This window comes from Schistocerca piceifrons, chromosome 3 (genome assembly GCF_021461385.2).
Source record: "Schistocerca piceifrons isolate TAMUIC-IGC-003096 chromosome 3, iqSchPice1.1, whole genome shotgun sequence".
NCBI classification, from domain to species: Eukaryota; Metazoa; Arthropoda; class Insecta; order Orthoptera; family Acrididae; genus Schistocerca; species Schistocerca piceifrons.
The window spans coordinates 286659673-286679563 of NC_060140.1; the positions used below are offsets into that span (position 1 = coordinate 286659673).

General features: G+C 43.5%; 1 protein-coding gene across 1 annotated transcript in view; it reads left to right on the forward strand.

Moving 5' to 3' along the window:
• The window catches only part of LOC124789443, a 222899-nt gene that overhangs the window by 191403 nt on the left and 11605 nt on the right, over window positions 1–19891 (forward strand). The window contains exon 3 of the mRNA XM_047256793.1: window positions 11725–11913. Within this exon, the coding sequence (XP_047112749.1) occupies window positions 11725–11913 (189 nt within the window). The remainder of the gene's footprint in view (window positions 1–11724; window positions 11914–19891) is intronic.

Genomic DNA, 19891 nt, shown 5'->3' on the forward strand with positions numbered 1-19891 from the left:
ACAGTTCTCTATTATTCCAATATCAGTTAGCGCGCGGAAAGAATGAACACCTATATCTTTCCGTGCGAGCTCTGATTTCCCTTATTTTATCGTGGTAATCGTTTCTCCTTATGTAGGTCGGTGTCAACAAAATTTTCACATTCGGAGGAGAAAGTTGAAGATTGGAATTTCGTGAGAAGATTCTGCCGCAACGAAAAACGCCACCACCCCTTTTTAATTTCTGTGACACTCTCTCCCATATTTCGCGGTAATACAAAACGTGCTACCTGTCTTTGAACTTTTTCGATGCACTCCATCAGTTCTATCTAGTAAGGATCCCACACCGCGCAGCAGTATTCTAAAAGAGGACGGACAAGCGTAGTGTAGGCAGTTTCCTTGGTAGGTCTGTTACATTTTTTAAGTGTCCTGCGAATAAAACGCAGTCTTTGGTTAGCCTTCCCCACAACATTTTCTATGTGTTCCTTCCAATTTAAGTTGTTCGTAATTGTAATGCCTAGGTATTTAGATAAATTTCCGGCTTTTAGATTAGACTGATTTATCGTGTAACCGAAGTTTAACGAGTTCCTTTTAGGACTCATGTGTATGACCGCACACTTTTCGTTATTTAGGGCCAACTGCCACTTTTCACAACATTCAGATATCTTTTTTAAATCGTTTTGCAGTTTCTTTTGATCTTCTGATGATTTTGTTAGTCGATAAACGACAGCGTCATCTACAGACAACCGAAGACGGCTGCTCAGATTGTCTCCCAAATCGTTTATATAGATAGGGAACAGCAAAGGGCCTATAACACGACCTTGGGGAACGCCAGAAATCACTTCTGTTTTACTAGATGGCTCTCCGTTAATTACCACGAGCTGTGACCTCTCTGACAGGAAATCACAAATCTAGTCACATAAGTGAGAAGTATTCCACAAGCACGCAATTTCACTACGAGCCGCTTGCGTGGTACCGTGTCAAAAGCCTTCCGAAAATCCAGAAATACGGAATCGACCTGAAATCCCTTGTCAATAGCAGTCAACACTTCATGTGAATAAAGAGCTAGTTGTGTTTCACAGAAACGATGTTTCCTAAACCCATGTTGACTGTGTGTCAATAGACCGTTTTCTTCGAGATAATTCATAATGTTCGAACAAAATATATGTTCCAAAATCTTGCTGCATATCGACATTAACGATATGGGCCTGTAATCTAGTGGATTACTCCTACTAACTTTCTTGAATATTGGTGTGACCTGTGCAACTTTCCAGTCTTTGGGTACGGATAGGTCTGAACTTCGTAGCTGTGCAGCGATAAGAGCGTCGACATTTGCGTGCTATCATTTTCTTCGCTGGTATCGAGTACGGATGGCGGATAGTTTATTGATGAAGTACTTTACAGGCCAGCATTGTCGAACCAGAAACGCAAAAACCATTGTCAGATTGATCTTGGACAAACTGTGTCTCACTTAAAAGTAACACGTTTGTGAAAAATATTATCTTCACAGTAAGTGAAGATAATATAGCGTGATAAGTAACATTGGATTCCGACAGAGATAAAGTTTGAAGAAATTGTGACATTTTGCAGCCGTTTGATTTAGTCTTCCGCCGGAAGCTTACTTAGAATTTAGCGGTCTTTCTACGTAACGCGGACTATAATCGTCGTAGGTTCACCTGCAGCTGTGCAGCCGTCTTGTTCGCGCCTTACTGAGCCAAGGACAACGGGTGCCGGCACCGCAACGTCACGATGAGAGGCTCTGCAGCTATAAGCGGTGAGCAGCGGGGGAGGGGAGTGGAGTTGGAGGAGGGCAAGAGGAGGCACGTGCCCTCATCCCTCTCTTCCAGGAAACTGAAATACAGAACTAATATTCTCAGGCACTTCTACAAATGATTTCCCGTGACTCCGCCACACCTCCTGTTTTGTTAATTGTTCCATTAAGGGGACATTGTATGTCCTATGCCGCCAATGTTAAATTATCGAGTTTTGTGACCCATTATCTTGGAAACTTTTTAAGACACCAACTTACAATTTTCCATAATTGTTGAATGCACCTTTCTAGATACACTGAACTAGAATTATTACTAAAATTGTATTGTGGGGCATGTTACCTTCTTTTTTTTTCAAACACTCAATTTTTGACAGAATTTTGTAAATAAATGAAGATAAAAACAAAACAACTCAGGATATTTTAATTATTCTAGTTCCACATGTGTTGAAGCTCACACCTGGCATGCTGTGAAAGTTTCATGTCTCTACCATCAGTACTTTTTTAGAAAACGGGTCATCTATTGCAAAAAATGTACTTCAGAGATATTCAGGTTTAAAACTTTTTTTTATTATAAATTCGTATACAGACATTTCTACGTCTTTTATGCACTAGAATTGCCTTGGCCCATAGTCTGTGTCTTCTTCAGTGTCACAACAGCACACTGCTTGCCTCCTCCTTTTCTTTCTTGCTTTTTTCGTCATTTGCTGAGCAGCTAACTCTGCTTCACGTACACGAAGCTCAACCAGTTCCCGCAGTCCTTTAGCTGTGTTCTGTCCAAATCTTACCCCTAACTTCTCCAGAATCTTAAGTCTTTCATAGTTCCCACCATTAAAAGTTATTACAGCATCATAAACTGCTAACAATACATTTTTAGGCACATGGCACCACACAAAATTATTAAATGACTCATTCACATTCTGGGTCTTCCCATGTAAACACTTCTTTAGTAGCTCAGGATTTGCCAAATCTCTGTAAATATGTTTGATTGCCTTAATATCAGTACTTTTACCACTGTCACCAGTTTCTAGAGTTACTTTCCTTTTCAATGCACTAAGGGGAGTGGTCACTGCAGAAACATTATCGTTGTTTCTTTCACTACTAGCACACATATTTTCAAGTACTTCAGAAGAAAATGCAGGTCTCACATATCTGTTACCCGCAAATTTGCGTTTCGTGAAGTTACTTTTACGCTTAGTCAGTTTATTTACGTACGAAAAGCAATAGAAGTTAGCTTACTACAAAAATAGTCGATAGTCACACTTCTTTCAACGTAAACTGGTATCAGAAACAAAGGACTGATTTGTTTATTCGTAATGCCAACTTCTGAGACGTAGCAGTAGGCACAAAACAAAGCAATTCACAGCCTTCTAGACTGTTTAGTTCCCAAGATATGACTGCTCCACTGTGGCAGTGTACGCGTAGCCGCGAAATTTGACAGTCACTCGTCAACGTTCAGAATATTGTACACCAAAATGTTCAGGAAAGTCCAAAGTACATTATGTAGTAAAAAACAGAAAATGTCAAATTTCAACAAATTTCACGTACGCCTACAATGTCTCCTTAAGTGGCCTGCGACATGCCACCAGTTGAAACTGACCAACTCATTTCCGTCAAACAATAGCAATTTTGGAGTCTTGAGACCTCCCTCTGTGATGACGCCTCACCCTCACTTACGACATAGGAAACAGAAAACTTGCAACATCTAAAGTGAACATAGACTGTGTTAAGGATAGTACCAATAAAAAAAAATCCAGCAGCTTTTGGATAAAAGGTTACGCATAAATATCCCGAAAGCACTGAAGAAAATTGGGCGACACTGAAGGCTGCAATAATATTAGCTGCTGAAGAATCAGATAGATACTGGAAAACCAAATAACAAGACTGGTTTGATGAAAACGACCACGAAGTTCATGCGCTACTAAACAAAAAGAGAAAGGCACACCAGGCTTGGCAGAGCAATCCTAAGTCAATTAGCAACAAAAGAGAACTTCAAGTAGCGAAGCGGAAATGCAGAAGAAAACTCGTGCCCTATAAAACAAATGGTTGACGATGATATCTCAAGAAATGCAATATCTGAAAGAAACCAACAACATTCAAGCTTTCTTCAGCATGATGTAAACTATAATCATACAGTCCAGTAACTCAAGGCCTAAACCCAGTTAAATCTACGGATGGCTCCGGCCTCATGAAGGACAGCAATGTCATTAAGACACAGTGGAAGGACCATTTCCACGAACTGTTGAACAATGACGCACTTTCCACAATTCCACAAAAACCTACAAGCCCTCATTTTGACGTACTTCTTTCTTTACAAGAAACTGACGAAGTTGTTAAGCATCTCGAAAACGACAAAGCCGCCGGGCCACATGGAAACCATTCCTCTTGATTTCAGAAGTGTATTGATAGTTAGTATCTTCAAAGCAGGCGACAGAATTGACTGTGGTAACTACCATGGAATATCCCTCCTATCTGCTGCTGGAAAAATACTTGCTCCGATTCTGTCCAACCGCTTGATACTTCCCGCTGAAGATTATTTGCGTGAAACACGGTTTCTACTTCGACATAATCACAGTACTACATATATGATTTTTTGTGTCAGACAAATGCAAGGGAAGTACAGAAAGCAACATCCTCTACATGGCATTCGTAGATCTTGACAAGGCTGTGACCTCAGTCGATAGAGATGCTTGGTAAGAGATCATAGGTAAAAGAGGCTATCCCGTGACGTACATTAACATTTTTATACTGCTGCACGATAACATGAATGGCTTGGTTCTTGTTAACAATAGCCCTGGAGAGAATTTCGAAATAACAACGACTGCGAAGCAAGGTTGTGTGATACCTCCCACTTTGTTTTCACTATTTGTTGGAACTATACTTCGTCTTGCCTGCAGGAAACTACAATAAAGCATAGAAATGGAATACAGGACTGATGGTGGTTTGTTGATTATCAGTAGGCTATGGACGAAGACTAGTATCCACTACAAGCACCACTCAACTTCTATAAGCAAAAAACTCTGTATGTACCAAGCAAATGTTATACCATTTATTACATACGTATGCGAAGCATGGACTACTTACAGAAGGTACAAGCGGCCTCTGGAAAAGGGCCATCAGCGCTGCCTGAGAAAGATCTTAAGAGTCAAATGGCAAGATCGGAGCTCTAATATCAGTGTTTGGAAAGAAGCAAACGCTGCTAGCACTGAAGCCACCATCATCAAGCATCAACTCGGTTGCACGGGCCATATTGTTCGTAGGCCTGCATGCCGTCTACCAATACCAATTACGTATTTCCAAGTAAAGAATGCCCATAGAAAACTAACAAGACCACAAAAACGATACAAAGATGAATTAAAAAACAATATGAAAAGATGACAAACTGAAACTGGTAACTGGGAAGCTACTGCACTTAATCGGCCAGAATGGCTTTAACAGGATAATATTAAGTTGTCGCTTCCTCTATGAATAGATGATGAATGCAGCTAGCCGCTAACTTTGTGTAATGTCTTGTCTGTATAGACGTGTATCTGTTGTCTTTAAGACCCTTTCACCTTCACACATAAATCTATACAGTAATGTAAGGGCCTCCCGTGTCTTGGCTGATCCGTGATACGACAGGCGAAAAGTTATACTAATGGAGGATTATTAATATTATCTCTATTTTCATTCGCTCTCTCTCTTTCTCTCCTTTATCTATGTACAGTTTTTATTATAATATTTCATTGCGTGAAATCAGCCAAATAGGATCTTTGGTGGAGTCCTTCGTCTTGGTAATCAGCGGCTGGCTTGCTGTAAAAGATCTTTACATTTATTATTACTGTTAAACACTGTATTCAGTCGGGAGAATCAATCGCGTGGACAATTTGTTCCTTTTACGAAAGATTGCGAATTCCAGATGTGTACGAAGCCTTTTTGGACGATTTAACACAGACTCAGTGATTACAGGCTCTCTTCGACACAGCTGAAACTTCCCCACTAATTACAGGGCCAACGTGATCATCAAATGGTTCAGAAAAAAACTCATTCGTTCATTCACTCCGGAACAAAAAGTCACAAACCTTATTTATGAAGGAAATTGTGTATTAAATCCATCTCCATTACATGACCAGATCTCCGGTGATGCCAAGTCTTAATTATTTTCCGTTTACACTCTCTTTCTATTCAAACAAACCGCTAGTGGCACACAAGTTAATTCGCTCGATTTAGCGAGAAGAAAATCAGAATATGTATCTCTCAGAAATACGTCAATCCCTCAATCCCTACTCCAGAAGCTGTCCTCGTTACCACCCTAACAACTATGGAGAATGCATATATGCATTCTGTTATTTCAAAGAATAAACGCGCTAGAAAATACTTTGGCGTCGTCTAGCTGTCGCCGCATATGTTACGAGAAAATCAGATCAGATACTTTTCCAAAGCGAATGAATGTGGATGGTTTGATTGACAATGATTAATTGGTGCGTGGTAGAGGGTATTTTCTGTGGGGACGTTACATGGCGTCTAATGCGTGGGAAAGAATCCAGCGTTTCGAGCAACTGAGGTGGAAAAGAGAAACTGACAAGCGCAATAATAGAAACAACAGGTGTATTCCCTTCTTACTTCCGTGAGCACCTATGGACAGTCGTTGAAGGACGCTGAAACCACTGGTACCTGACAATGTTGTATGTCCATACATGGAGGGTTTTTTAATGGCTGATGACTGCTGTATTTAGCTTGTGTAGCGATGTTTTGACTGCTTGAACAACGTCTGTTCTAGATCTACTACTCCACGCAGCTACACCTAACAGTACCTCCTCAACGCTTCCTTATTAGACTGGTGTAGAGATCCAACCTTGCAACTCTTGTGATTTATCTTAGGGTGCAGCTGTGCTGTGCCCTGTTCTGAAATACTTCGCAAACAGACATTGCAGTATAGGAAAGATGTACATTTTTGGAATCATAAAAATTATGGCTTTAAAACTGCTCCATGGTATTTTGGAAAGGATTACGTTTTAAGATTTGAACACTCTACAGTACAACAGTTCTGAATGGGAATGGCCTTTGAATTACAGAATTTTGGGAAAAGCTGGTATGTTCTTTAGAAAGACAGGAAGAGGGCTTTTAAACAAGTGTGTCAGTCCCAAATTAAAGATATATTAGCGCCGGAGAATTTTGAAGTGCACATGGTTTTTGCGAATCGTATATTTAGAAAATTTTCTAAGTAAAGCTTTTCTGCCTGAATTGTCTACGCTGTTGTTATTAGCAGATTGCAAATTACACATCGAATAATAAACTTTTGAAAAAAAAACCACAGCTTAGTAGGAATTTTGGACATTAGCTATATTCAAAGTGAACGTTTTGTGTGTTGAATAGAAAACAGTAAAGAAAAAAATAAGTATTTAAGCAGTGGGATTGTAATAAGTACATCTATTCCACTTTAGTACGTTTCATACTGGCTTGTCAGCGGATTCTGACAGGATCAACAAACTTAAAATCATTTCATCCACGCTGGATCTCGTGAACACCTTGGCCGTTAAGAACTGTTGGCGAATAACGCAACCAGCCACAAATAATTTTCAAATGCTTTATTTCAACTCTATTAACCGGTTTTGGGCTGTCACGTACATCGCCAGATGGCTAAAGTTTGCTATTACATAAAATTTTCGTAAGCAGCATGCCGTCTGCTGCTGTACTGCAGAAGAATCTTTGAATATTTACCGTCGCTTAATATGAATATTCAAACATTCTTGTGCAGTGCAGGATTGGGCGAAACGCTACTGATTAAAACTTGAATGTAATTTCCATGGCCACCTATTTGGTAACACATTAGCCCTCTGAAGATTGGCGTGACAGCTCGAAACCGGTTATAGGACTGAAAAAACCTTTTCAAAAGTACTAAGGCTTTTTTTTTTCAAGATTCGATGGGTAGCGAAATGGAAACCACAGTGAAAATAAAAAAAAATTATTTGCAACATTTAGCTACACCTTTCGATACTTCAGTAGTCACCGCGTCATAGCATGGTACGTCATAGAAGGCAGCCGCCCGTGCTTTTCACCGATTCTCTACGCTGGTCTGCAGGTAGTTGACTGCGACAAATGCTGTCACTATAGCCTGCGTTTCATGTGAGCAAAGAGACGAAAATAAGAGGGAGCAAAGTCCGCGCAGATGCGTTTTTTGTTGCAGCTGCAGTCTGCAACCGGGCATTGTCGTGAACAAGGACAATGCGTCATGACAACATTCCTCTTCACTTGTTCTGAATTGCCCTTCACAGACTATTTTGTAGAATCACCTGATCCACTCGGTGAACAAGATCACCGGTAGATATTCGCTTCCTTCCCTGACCGCCTGCGCTAGAAACGCCATCTATGTCCTGATTCAGAGTTCCCACACCACTGCCGCATTTTGCTATCACACGTGGTTCAAATGGCTCTGAGCACTATTGGACTTAACATCTGAGGTCATCAGTCCCCTAGAACTTAGAACTATTTAAACCTAACTAACCTAAGGACATCACACACATCCATGCCCGAGGCAGAATTCGAACCTGCGACCATAGTAGCAGCGCGGTTCCGGACTGAAGCGCCTACAACTGCTCGGCCACCACGGCCGGCTGTATCACACATGCTGGTTATGTAATGTGGGTTGCATTAAATCAGGCGGAACGCCTCAGCATGAAGAAATCAAAGGACACCACGCGCTTTCACAGTTGGCGGGAGACTCTATTGTTCTTGCATCTGTAAGTGCTCACTCTGCGCTCGGAACTGAAAAGTGTGACGAGTCGCCATCGATGGTTATGCTAGAAACACTGTGCAATCCATTTGCGCAAAGCTTCATCAAATTTTCACCGCTGTTTTAATTTCGCGACCGATCGTACCTCGGAAAACAAAATAGCCTTCGTGTTTGTGGCTGGTTGCATTGTTCATCAACAAAGCTTATAACTGCTTCGTTGCCTGAGCATAGCCTAGTATAGAAACACGTTCGGCAAGGCCTTCGATACAGTTCCCCACAGTCGTTTAATGAACAAAGTAAGAGCATATGGACTATCAGACCAATTGTGTGATTCGATGAAGAGTTCCTAGATAACAGAACACAGTATGTCGTTCTCAATGGAGAGAAGTCTTCCGAAGTAAGAGTGATTTCAGGTGTACCGCAGGGGAGTATCGTAGGACCGTTGCTATTCACAATATACGAGGGCTATCCACAAAGTACATTACGTTTTGGAATTAAAAATAAATAAAGTATTGGAATTTTTTTTAATTATATACAGATGAAAGCCACACTTAAATACTACTTTTCTGCATAGTTGCCATTTAAATTAAGGCACTTATCGTAGCGATGGACGAGCTTGGAAATTCCTTCGTCGTAAAATTCGGCCGTCTGCGCCTTCAACTACGTGGTTACCTCTTCCTGAAGCTGTGCGTCGTCATCAAAACGCTGCATAGCCAGCCACTTCTTCATTGCTGGGAATAAGTGGAAGTCGCTCGGTGCCAGGTCGGGACTGTACGGCGGATGAGGAAACAACTCCCACTTAAAAGATTCGAGAACTTCACGAGTGGCATTTGCCGTGTGGGCCCGGGCGTTGTCGTGAATCAGCAAGATCTTTGAGCCCAACTTTCCCCTGCGCTTGTTTTGTATTGCTCTTCTGAGGTTGTGCAGAGTTTGGCAATACCTTTGAGAGTTTATTGTAGTGCCTCTTTCCAGGAAATCCACAAAAATCACACCTTTTCTGTCCCAAAAGAGGTAACCACGTGGTTGAAGGCGCAGGCGGCCGAATTTTACGACGAAGGAATTTCCAAGCTCGTCCATCGCTACGATGAGTGCCTTAATTTAAATGGCAACTATGTAGAAAAGTAGTATTTAAGTGTGGCTTTCATCTGTATATAATAAAAAAAAATTTCCAATACTTTATTTATTTTTAATTCCAAAACCTAATGTACTTGTGGATAGCCCTCGTACATAGATGACCTTGTGGATGACATCGAAAGTTCACTGAGGCTTTTTGCGGATGATGCTGCGGTATATCGAGAGTTTGTAACAATGGAAAATTGTACTGAAATGCAGGAGGATCTGCAGCGAATTGACGCATGGTGCAGGGAATGGCAATTGAATCTCAATGTAGACAAGTGTAATGTGCTGCGAATACATAGAAAGAAAGATCCCCTATCATTTAGCTACAATATAGCAGGTCAGCAACTGGAAGCAGTTAATTCCATAAATTATCTGGGAGTACGCATTAGGAGTGATTTAAAATGGAATGATCATATAAAGTTGATCGTCGGTAAAGCAGATGCCAGACTGAGATTCATTGGAAGAATCCTAAGGAAATGCAGTCCGAAAACAAGGGAAGTAGGTTACGGTACGCTTGTTCGCCCACTGCTTGAATACTGCTCAGCAGTGTGGGATCCGTACCAGATAGGGTTGATAGAAGAGATAGAGAAGATCCAACGGAGAGCAGCGCGCTTCGTTACAGGATGATTTAGTAATGGCGAAAGCGTTACGGAGATGATGGATAAACTCCAGTGGAAGACTGCAGCAGAGACGCTCAGTAGCTCGGTACGGGCTTTTGTTGTTGAAGATTCGAGAACATACCTTCACCGAGGAGTCAAGCAGTATATTGCTCCCTCCTACGTATATCTCGCGAAGAGACCATGGGGATCAAATCAGAGAGATTAGAGCCCACACAGAGGCATACCGACAATCCTTCTTTCCACGAACAATACGAGACTGGAATAGAAGGGAGAACTGATAGAGGTACTCAAGGTACCCTCCGCCACACACCGTCAGTTGGCTTGCGGAGTACGGATGTAGATGTAGATCTCAAGGTGATTCCGTATTTCTAGATTTCCGGAAAGCTTTTGACACCGTTCCTCACAAGCGACTTCTAATCAAGCTGCGGTCCTATGGGGTATCGTCTCAGTTGTGCGACTGGATTCGTGATTTCCTGTCAGGGAGGTCGCAGTTCGTAGTAATAGACGGCAAATCATCGAGTAAAACTGAAGTGATATCAGGTGTTCCCCAGGGAAGCGTCCTGGGACCTCTGCTGTTCCTGATCTATATAAATGACCTGGGTGACAATCTGAGCAGTTCTCTTAGGTTGTTCGCAGATGATGCTGTAATTTGCCGTCTAGTAAGGTCATCCGAAGACCAGTATCAGTTGCAAAGCTATTTAGAAAAATTGCTGTATGGTGTGGCGGGTGGCAGTTGACGCTAAATAACGAACAGTGTGAGGTGATCCACATGAGTTCCAAAAGAAATCCGTTAGAATTCGATTACTCGATAAATAGTACAATTCTCAAGGCTGTCAATTAAACTATGTACCTGGGTGTTAAAATTACGAACAACTTCAGTTGGAAAGACCACATAGATAATATTGTGGGGAAGGCGAGCCAAAGGTTGCGTTTCATTGGCAGGACACTTAGAAGATGCAACAAGTCCACTAAAGAGACAGCTCACACTACACTCGTTCGTCCTCTGTTAGAATATTGCTGCGCGGTGTGGGATCCTTACCAGGTGGGACTGACGGAGGACATCGAAAGGGTGCAAAAAAGGGCAGCTCGTTTTGTATTATCACGTAATAGGGGAGAGAGTGTGGCAGATATGATACGCGAGTTGGGATGGAAGTCATTACAGCAAAGACGTTTTTCGTCGCGGCGAGATCTATTTACGAAATTTCAGTCACCAACTTTCTCTTCCGAATGCGAAAATATTTTGTTGAGCCTAATCTACATAGGTAGGAATGATCATCAAAATAAAATAAGAGAAATCAGAGCTGAAACAGAAAGGTTTAGGTGTTCGTTTTTCCCGCGCGCTGTTCGGGAGTGGAATGGTAAGAGAGATAGTATGATTGTGGTTCGATGAACCCTCTGCCAAGCACTTAAATGTGAATTGCAGAGTAGTGATGTAGATGTAGACTATGTTGAATAAGTGTTGTTTGCGGCAGCGCTGCGTGCAGCCATTACACGGGTAGCTTACCAGAACGTCTCCCCTCTGCCCACAGTCGTGTCGGAGATGCGTCCGCCGCGGCAGCTGCTGACTTGGGGCCTGTGGCTGGCCACGGTGGCGTCGGTGGGCTGCGGCTTGCTGTTCGCCGCGCTCGCCGCCCTCTTCGCCGTCGTCAACACGGCGGCCACGCCGCCGGGGCCCATCACCGCCGTGCCGGGACTCTACCTCTGGAACTCCGTCGCCAGTGAGTATCGATCCTACACTCCCAGCGCTCGGCATCATGGCTAACAAGAATCAATACGCATGCCGCCGCATGCATACTCCCTTTGTCAGATAACTTCCAGGGCAGGTATTTAAAAAAAATTGAAAATTGTACTTGCCAAGTAATGATCTTAGCTCCTATCGAAGTAGTCCCCTTGGCTATCTACACTAATCAGCCAGAAGGTTATGACCACCAATCCAATAGCCGGTACATCCACCCTTGGCACGGATAACGCGTCGTGGCAAGGAAGCAATGAGGTCTTGGTAGGTCACTGGAGGGAACCGGCACCACATCTGCACACACAAGTCGTCTAATTCTCGTAAATTCTGCGGAGTGGGACAATGAGCTCTGGTGCCACTTTCAATCACATCCCAGACCTGTTCAATCAGGTTCAGATCTGGTGAGTTGGTGGGGGCCAGCACATCGATTGGAACTCGGCACTGAGTTCCTCGATCAGCTCCGTCACACTCTTGGCGTTGTGACATGCCGCATTATCTTGTTGAAAAATGCCACAGCTGTCGGGAAACATAATCATCATGAAGGGGTGTACGTGGTCTGCAACCAGTGAATGATCCTCCTTGGTCGTCATGGTGCCTTGCACACGCTCCACCGGAGCCATGGTTGGCCACATGAACGTTTCCCCGACCAGAATGGAGTCGCCACCAGCTTGTCTACATCCCACAGTATAGGTGTCAAGGAACTGTTCCGCTAAAGACGACGGATTCGCGCCCTCCCATCACCATGATCTAGAAGGTATCGTGATTCATCAGACCATGCAACGCTCTACCGCTGCGTCTACATCTACATCTACATTTATACTCCGCAAGCCACCCAACGGTGTGTGGCGGAGGGCACTTTACGTGCCACTGTCATTACCTCCCTTTCCTGTTCCAGTCGCGTATGGTTCGCGGGAAGAACGACTGCCGGAAAGCCTCTGCGCGCGCTCGAATCTCTCTAATTTTACATTCGTGATCTCCTCAGGAGGTATAAGTCGGGGCAGGCAATATATTCGATACCTCATCCACAAACGCACCCTCTCGAAACCTGGACAGCAAGCTACACCGCGATGCAGAGCGCCTCTCATGCAGAGTCTGCCACTTGAGTTTGCTAAACATCTCCGTAACGCTATCGCGCTTACCAGATAACCCTGTGACGAAACGCGCCGCTCTACTTTGGATCTTCTCTATCTCCTCCGTCAACCCGATCTGGTACGGATCCCACACTGATGAGCAATACTCAAGCATAGGTCGACCGAGTGTTTTGTAAGGCACCTTCTTTGTTGATGGACTACATTTTCTAAGGACTCTCCCAATGAATCTCAACCTGGTACCCGCCTTACCAACAATTAATTTTATATGATCATTCCACTTCAAATCGTTCCGCACGCATACTCCCAGATATTTTACAGAAGTAACTGCTACCAGTGTTTGTTCTGCTGTTCAATCAGGTTCAGGTCTGGTGGGTTGGTGGGGACCAGCACATCGATTGGAACTCGGCACTGAGTTCCTCGATCAGCTCCGTCACACTCTTGGCGTTGTGACATGCCGCATTATCTTGTTGAAAAATGCCACAGCTGTCGGGAAACATAATCATCATGAAGGGGTGTACGTGGTCTGCAACCAGTGAATGATACTCCTTGGTCGTCATGGTGCCTTGCACATGCTCCACCGGAGCCATGGTTGGCCACATGAACGTTTCCCCGACCAGAATGGAGTCGCCACCAGCTTGTCTACATCCCACAGTATAGGTGTCAAGGAACTGTTCCGCTAAAGACGACGGATTCGCGCCCTCCCATCACCATGATCTAGAAGGTATCGTGATTCATCAGACCATGCAACGCTCTACCGCTGCGTCTACATCTACATCTACATTTATACTCCGCAAGCCACCCAACGGTGTGTGGCGGAGGGCACTTTACGTGCCACTGTCATTACCTCTCTTTCCTGTTCCAGTCGCGTATGGTTCGCGGGAAGAACGACTGCCGGAAAGCCTCTGCGCGCGCTCGAATCTCTCTAATTTTACATTCGTGATCTCCTCAGGAGGTATAAGTCGGGGCAGGCAATATATTCGATACCTCATCCAGAAACGCACCCTCTCGAAACCTGGACAGCAAGCTACACCGCGATGCAGAGCGCCTCTCATGCAGAGTCTGCCACTTGAGTTTGCTAAACATCTCCGTAACGCTATCGCGCTGACCAGATAACCCTGTGACGAAACGCGCCGCTCTTCTTTGGATCTTCTCTATCTCCTCCGTCAACCCGATCTGGTACGGATCCCACACTGATGAGCAATACTCAAGCATAGGTCGACCGAGAGTTTTGTAAGGCACCTTCTTTGTTGATGGACTACATTTTCTAAGGACTCTCCCAATGAATCTCAACCTGGTACCCGCCTTACCAACAATTAATTTTATATGATCATTCCACTTCAAATCGTTCCACACGCATACTCCCAGATATTTTACAGAAGTAACTGCTACCAGTGTTTGTTCTGCTGTTCAATCAGGTTCAGATCTGGTGGGTTGGTGGAGGCCAGCACATCAATTGGGACTCGGCACAGCGTTTCTCAAAAAGCTCCGTCACACTCCTAGCCTTGTGACATGCCGCATTATCTTGTTGAAAAATGCCACAACTATAAGGAAACATAATGATCGTGAAGGGCTGTTCGTCGTCTGCAACTGGTGTACGATACTCCTTGGTCATCATGGTGCTTTGCACAAGCTCCACTGGAGCCGTGGGTGGCCACATGAACGTTTCGCAGACCATAATGGAGCCACCACCAGCTTGTCTACATTCCACAGTATAGTAGTCAAGGAGCTGTTGCCCTGGAATACGACGCCGGCCGCTGTGGCTGAGCGGTTCTAGGCGCTTCATTTCGGAACTGCACTGCTGCTACGGTCATAGGTTCGAATCCTACCTCGGGCATGGATGTGTGTGATGTCCTAAGGTTAGTTAGATTTAAGTAGTTGTAAGTGTAGGAACTGATGACCTCAGATGTATAGTGCTTAGAGCCATTTGAACCATATGGAAGACGACGGATTCGCACCCTCCCATCAGCATGATGAAGAAGGTATCGGGATTCATTAGACCATGCGACGCTCTACCACAGCATCAACATCCAGTGCCAATGGTCGCATGCCAGTTTGTCATAGCTGCCGATGTCGTGGTATTAACATTGGCACATGCATGGGTCGTCGGCTGTGGAGGCCCATCGTTAAATGTGTTTGGTGCGCTGTGAGTTCAGACACACTTGCACTCTGCCTAGCATTAAGGTGTGATGCTAGTTCCGCCACAGGTTGCCAGCTGCCCTGTTTTACAAGTCTGCCTGGCCTACGACGTTCAACATCTGTAAAGAGGAGTGGCCACCCAGCCCCACAACGTCGGGACTTGGTTTCACCTTGGTTTCGCCACGTGTTGAAATCGCTCACCACAGCATTCCTCGAACTCCTGACAAGTTGTGCAGTTTCCGAAATGTGGGGTACTGTCAAGTGGGACGTACCCCACGGATCAATGTTGGGGCCAACCCTGTTCCTTATTTATATAAATGATACTCCCCCTATTATTACGGGTAACTCTAAAATATTTCTGTTTGCTGGTGACTCTAGTTTGGTAGTAAAGGATGTTGTGTGCAACATTGGCTCAGTTTCAAATAGTGCAGTTCATGACAAAAGTTCATGGCTTGTAGAAAATAAACTAACGCTAAATCACAGTAAGACTCAGTTTTTACAGTTTCTAACACACAATTCAACAAAACCTGATCACAGAATGGACACATGATTAGTGAAACTGAATAGTTCATATTTCTAGGTGTTCAGATAGATAATAAACTGTCGTGGAAAGCCCACATTCAGGACCTTGTTCTAAGACTTAATGCGTCCGTTTTTACTATTCGAACGGTATCTGAAGTGAGTGATCGTTCGACACGAAAATTAGTCTACTTTGCATGTTTTCATTCGCTTATGACGTATGGTATTATATTTTGGGGTAACTGTTCACTTTCTAAACGGATATTTTTGGCTCAGAAACGGGTTGTTCGGGCAATAAGTAGTGTTAAGTTCACGTACCTCTTGTCGACCCCTGTTCACGAGTCTGGATATTTTGACATTGGCCTCTCAATATGTATATTCCTTACTGTCATTTCTTGTTAACAATATTAGCTTATTCCCAAGAATAAGCAGCTTTCACTCAGTTAATACTCGGCAGAAATCAAACCTGCATTTGGATCTGACTTCCTTAGCTCCTGTGCAGAAAGGTGTGCTGTATACTGCTGCATCCATTTTCAATAAGCTACCAGTAGAACGCAAAAATCTTAGCAGTAATCCACGCGCCTTCAAATCGAAGTTGAAGAGTTACCTCATGGATCACTCCTTCTATTCTGTCGAGGAGTTCCTTCAAAAATTAAGCTGATTCGTGTTGTATTGTTGATTGCGTTTACTTAAACTTATGGTTTGACTTTTTTCGGGTTCATAAACATTTTATTTTTATCTGTTATTACTTTTATGTTGTAATTTCATGTACTGACACGTTCCATGATTTGCTCCTCAGTTTGGTCCTACAGAACTCGACGTGTAAATAAATTGACTAACAGTCATTCCTTGCCAGGTGACGCTGCTATCGCCTGGACGAGTTTATATCAATAACAGATCTATGGTCATAATGTTCTGGCTGATCAATGTATACATACTGCCAGCCAGCGTTTCTGGAGTTCCTGGACGCAAGCAGGGAAATTTTCAGCTGTAATTCTTGTAAGGTCATGTGTCACAACCCACTGGATGTCTGTGACATTGCCGGCCGCGGTGGTCTAGTGGTTCTAGGCGCTCAGTCCGGAACCGCGTGACTGCTACGGTCGCAGGTTCGAATCCTGCCTCGGGCATGGATGTGTGTGATGTCCTTAGGTTAGTTAGGTTTAAGTAGTTCTAAGTTCTAGGGGACTGATGACCACAGATGTTAAGTTCCGTAGTGCTCAGAGCCATTTGAACCATTTGTCTGTGACATTCTTATAAACCTTTCCTTTCAGTCGTCTTTTCACTCACAGGTGTGGGATGTGGGATGGCAATAATAGAATGTCTAGCCAGATACTCGGTAACAGATAAAGCAGTCTGGGGTCTATATCTAGCAGTAAGAACTAGTCTTGAGAATGCCACCAATCAGGACAGCGATGACGAATTGCTTATCGCAAACATTTCAAGACTTTACTGTAAAGAGTTTCGGTAACTATTTGATCTCGAGAAACATACCCATGGTGAACCAATCCTCTACTATCAAAAAATGCAATCAACGTTGTCTTTGTTCTTGAAGGTTGTTATTTGACTTTTTGGAGGCTAGCGATCCAGGACTCCGCCACTCAGCAATTTAATGATTCGTGTGAGGGTCATGTTCGTACCACCAGCTATCATGCCCAGCAACAATCTTTGACAGAAACGAGGGATCACGTTTGGCTCTGTCCAGTAGTTCAGCAGAAATTCTTCATTTTTCCTCTTTCTTTTCATCTGTTAGTGTTTGAGCTACGAGTTTTGCATTAAGTTTCCGTTTCCCTAAATCTTAGCATAAAATCTTATGTGACACATCACGATTCAAATTAAGTTCTTCTGATAACGCACGCACAGTGGCATAACAGTCTTCTCGTAATAACTGCTTTGCACGCTCCATATCTGCATCGGTATGTGCTGCAGATGGGCGACCAGCTCTGAGATTGTCTTGCACTGAATCTCTGCCTTCACAATACCTTTTCCGCCACTCGAAAACACGGCTTCTTGAAAGTGCCTCGCCTGCATATACTTACTTAATCATTGTCCACGTTTCACTTGGAGTTTTCTCGAGCTTAACAGAACTTAATGTACACTCCTTGCTCACAATTAGCATCCATCGCGTCACCGTAACTAATGCGCCAATAACGCAGTGTGTTGCTAAGCGCAGACCTGCCACCTAGTGAGATTGCCCGGAAACATGCCCATGGTCATTTCAAGGACGCACACATAAAAAGGGAACACAAAAATAACATTTGTTCCTTTTTGGTACTGCACACTAAAAAGAACCTGCCCTGGAACTTTTCTGAGACATGAGGTATCTCAAAACGTCGCGTACAAAAACAGCGTCTTCCGGTGCTCATGCCTCGGGTTCTGTTGGTGGTAAAAAGATAGGGCAAAGTTTTTTGGATAGCCCTTGGGTTATGAACTAATTGTATACTCAACAGACGGATGGTCTTCGTGTCTCTGTCCTACAGTACAGGGTCAAAGTATGAATGTTGCACACTTCCTCCTGCTTAGGCAAATGGAGCATATCGGTTGGTTCTTTTTACATTTGATGTAGTCTACGGTGGACTTGATGAGACTTATGGAGGTGCTATTAGTTCATGGGCGGATTCTCGGAAAACCTACAAAACGGTTTTTTTATTATATTTTGTCTGTCATCAGCGGACCAAAACTCAGCCCAGAATTCCAAGATAAATGTGCACAGCAAATTGCTGTAATTTTTACGATATAATTGTGTCCCTAAGATTCCTGTTCCGAATAACCTTGAAAATTTTCTAGATATCATTATCTGTTTCTAAGCAACAGAAGTTCAAATTTAACGTACTTCCGCACGTAAAATACGCACTTTACATTACGTTGTGAGGCGAAAAAGTAGTTTATAAAGTGACATAGCATGGAGAAATATGCTGTAAAGTGTCTCCGTTGTTATCAGAAGGGTTCTGGGAGCTCCACGTTTTAGTACTGAAGCACATGCAAAATTTTTGTGCATGTAAAATCCGACATGAGGTCTAAAATTAGTTTCGCGTTATTTCAATTTCATGTAAGTAAACTATCAAAATTTTACTGACTCATCAATTTATTTTCATATGATTGACATATCAGTAACTGGGATGGCAGGGAAAAGAAGGATACCAGAGGAAAAAAGCTGCTATCAGAAAACAAAAAAGGCGAATATTAAAAGACCGACTGGGTTACCAGCAGCCTCATTCTACCTTCCGCAGCACCTTTAAAAAATTAAAAACAAAACATTGGCATGCGAACATATTCGCACTTTTTTTTGCTGTGAGAGAAGCAGACAGTGGCAGTGGGAAAGAGACAGAGAAGTAATAAATACTGAAAGGTAGTAGTAGGTAGTGGTTGTGGTATAGAATGAGCGAGGGAGACAGCGGCCATGTGAAAGAGAGAGAGGAACACAGTGACACTGCAACATAGCAGACAGTGAGAGAGCAGTGCTAGGAAAACAGTGAAGGAGAAGTCCCAGCAGGAGAGAAATAAAGATAAGTGGAAAGGGGAAGTAGGTGAGAGACAGTGATAATGAGAGACAGAGTCTGTGACAATGACAACGAGAAAGAGAGAGATAGTGACAGTGAGAAGAGACAGCAGCAGTGGGAAGGAATGAATGAGAGTGTAGCAGTAAGAGAGAAGGAGAGACAGTGAGAGGAGGCATTAGTAGTGGGACGGAATGAAGGCGACTGTCACTGTGAGACAGGATACAGTGACAGAGAGACACAAGGAGACAACGACAATGAGTTGGGCTGAATGAGTAAGTGAGAATGGGCAATTTGGAGTGGAGGGGAACAAGAGACTTACAACGATGGACTGATAGTTGTGAGCGAGTTACAGTTGGAGCAGCTCGTGAGAATGAGAGGTGAGTTGCAAGTTAAAAAGAGCACAAACATGTTTGCATGCCAATATATTTGCAAAAAATTTTAAAGGTGCTGAGGAAGATAGAATGAGGTAGCTGGTACCCCACTTTTCAGTTAGAGTCTTTTAATAAAGAGGAGCATATTTGCCTTTTTGTGCTCCGGTAGCAACATTTTTCTGCTGGTAACCATTTCGATGGAAACTGAAAGACGGTGCATGACTTAGGACCTGAATACCTCCAAAGAGCCTAATTTCTCTCATCTCCCCTATGTAATGCAGAGTCGACCACTAGGCATCAAGAGAGATGGACCTGACAATATAAAAAAGGGGTGGGGGGTAGTGTGT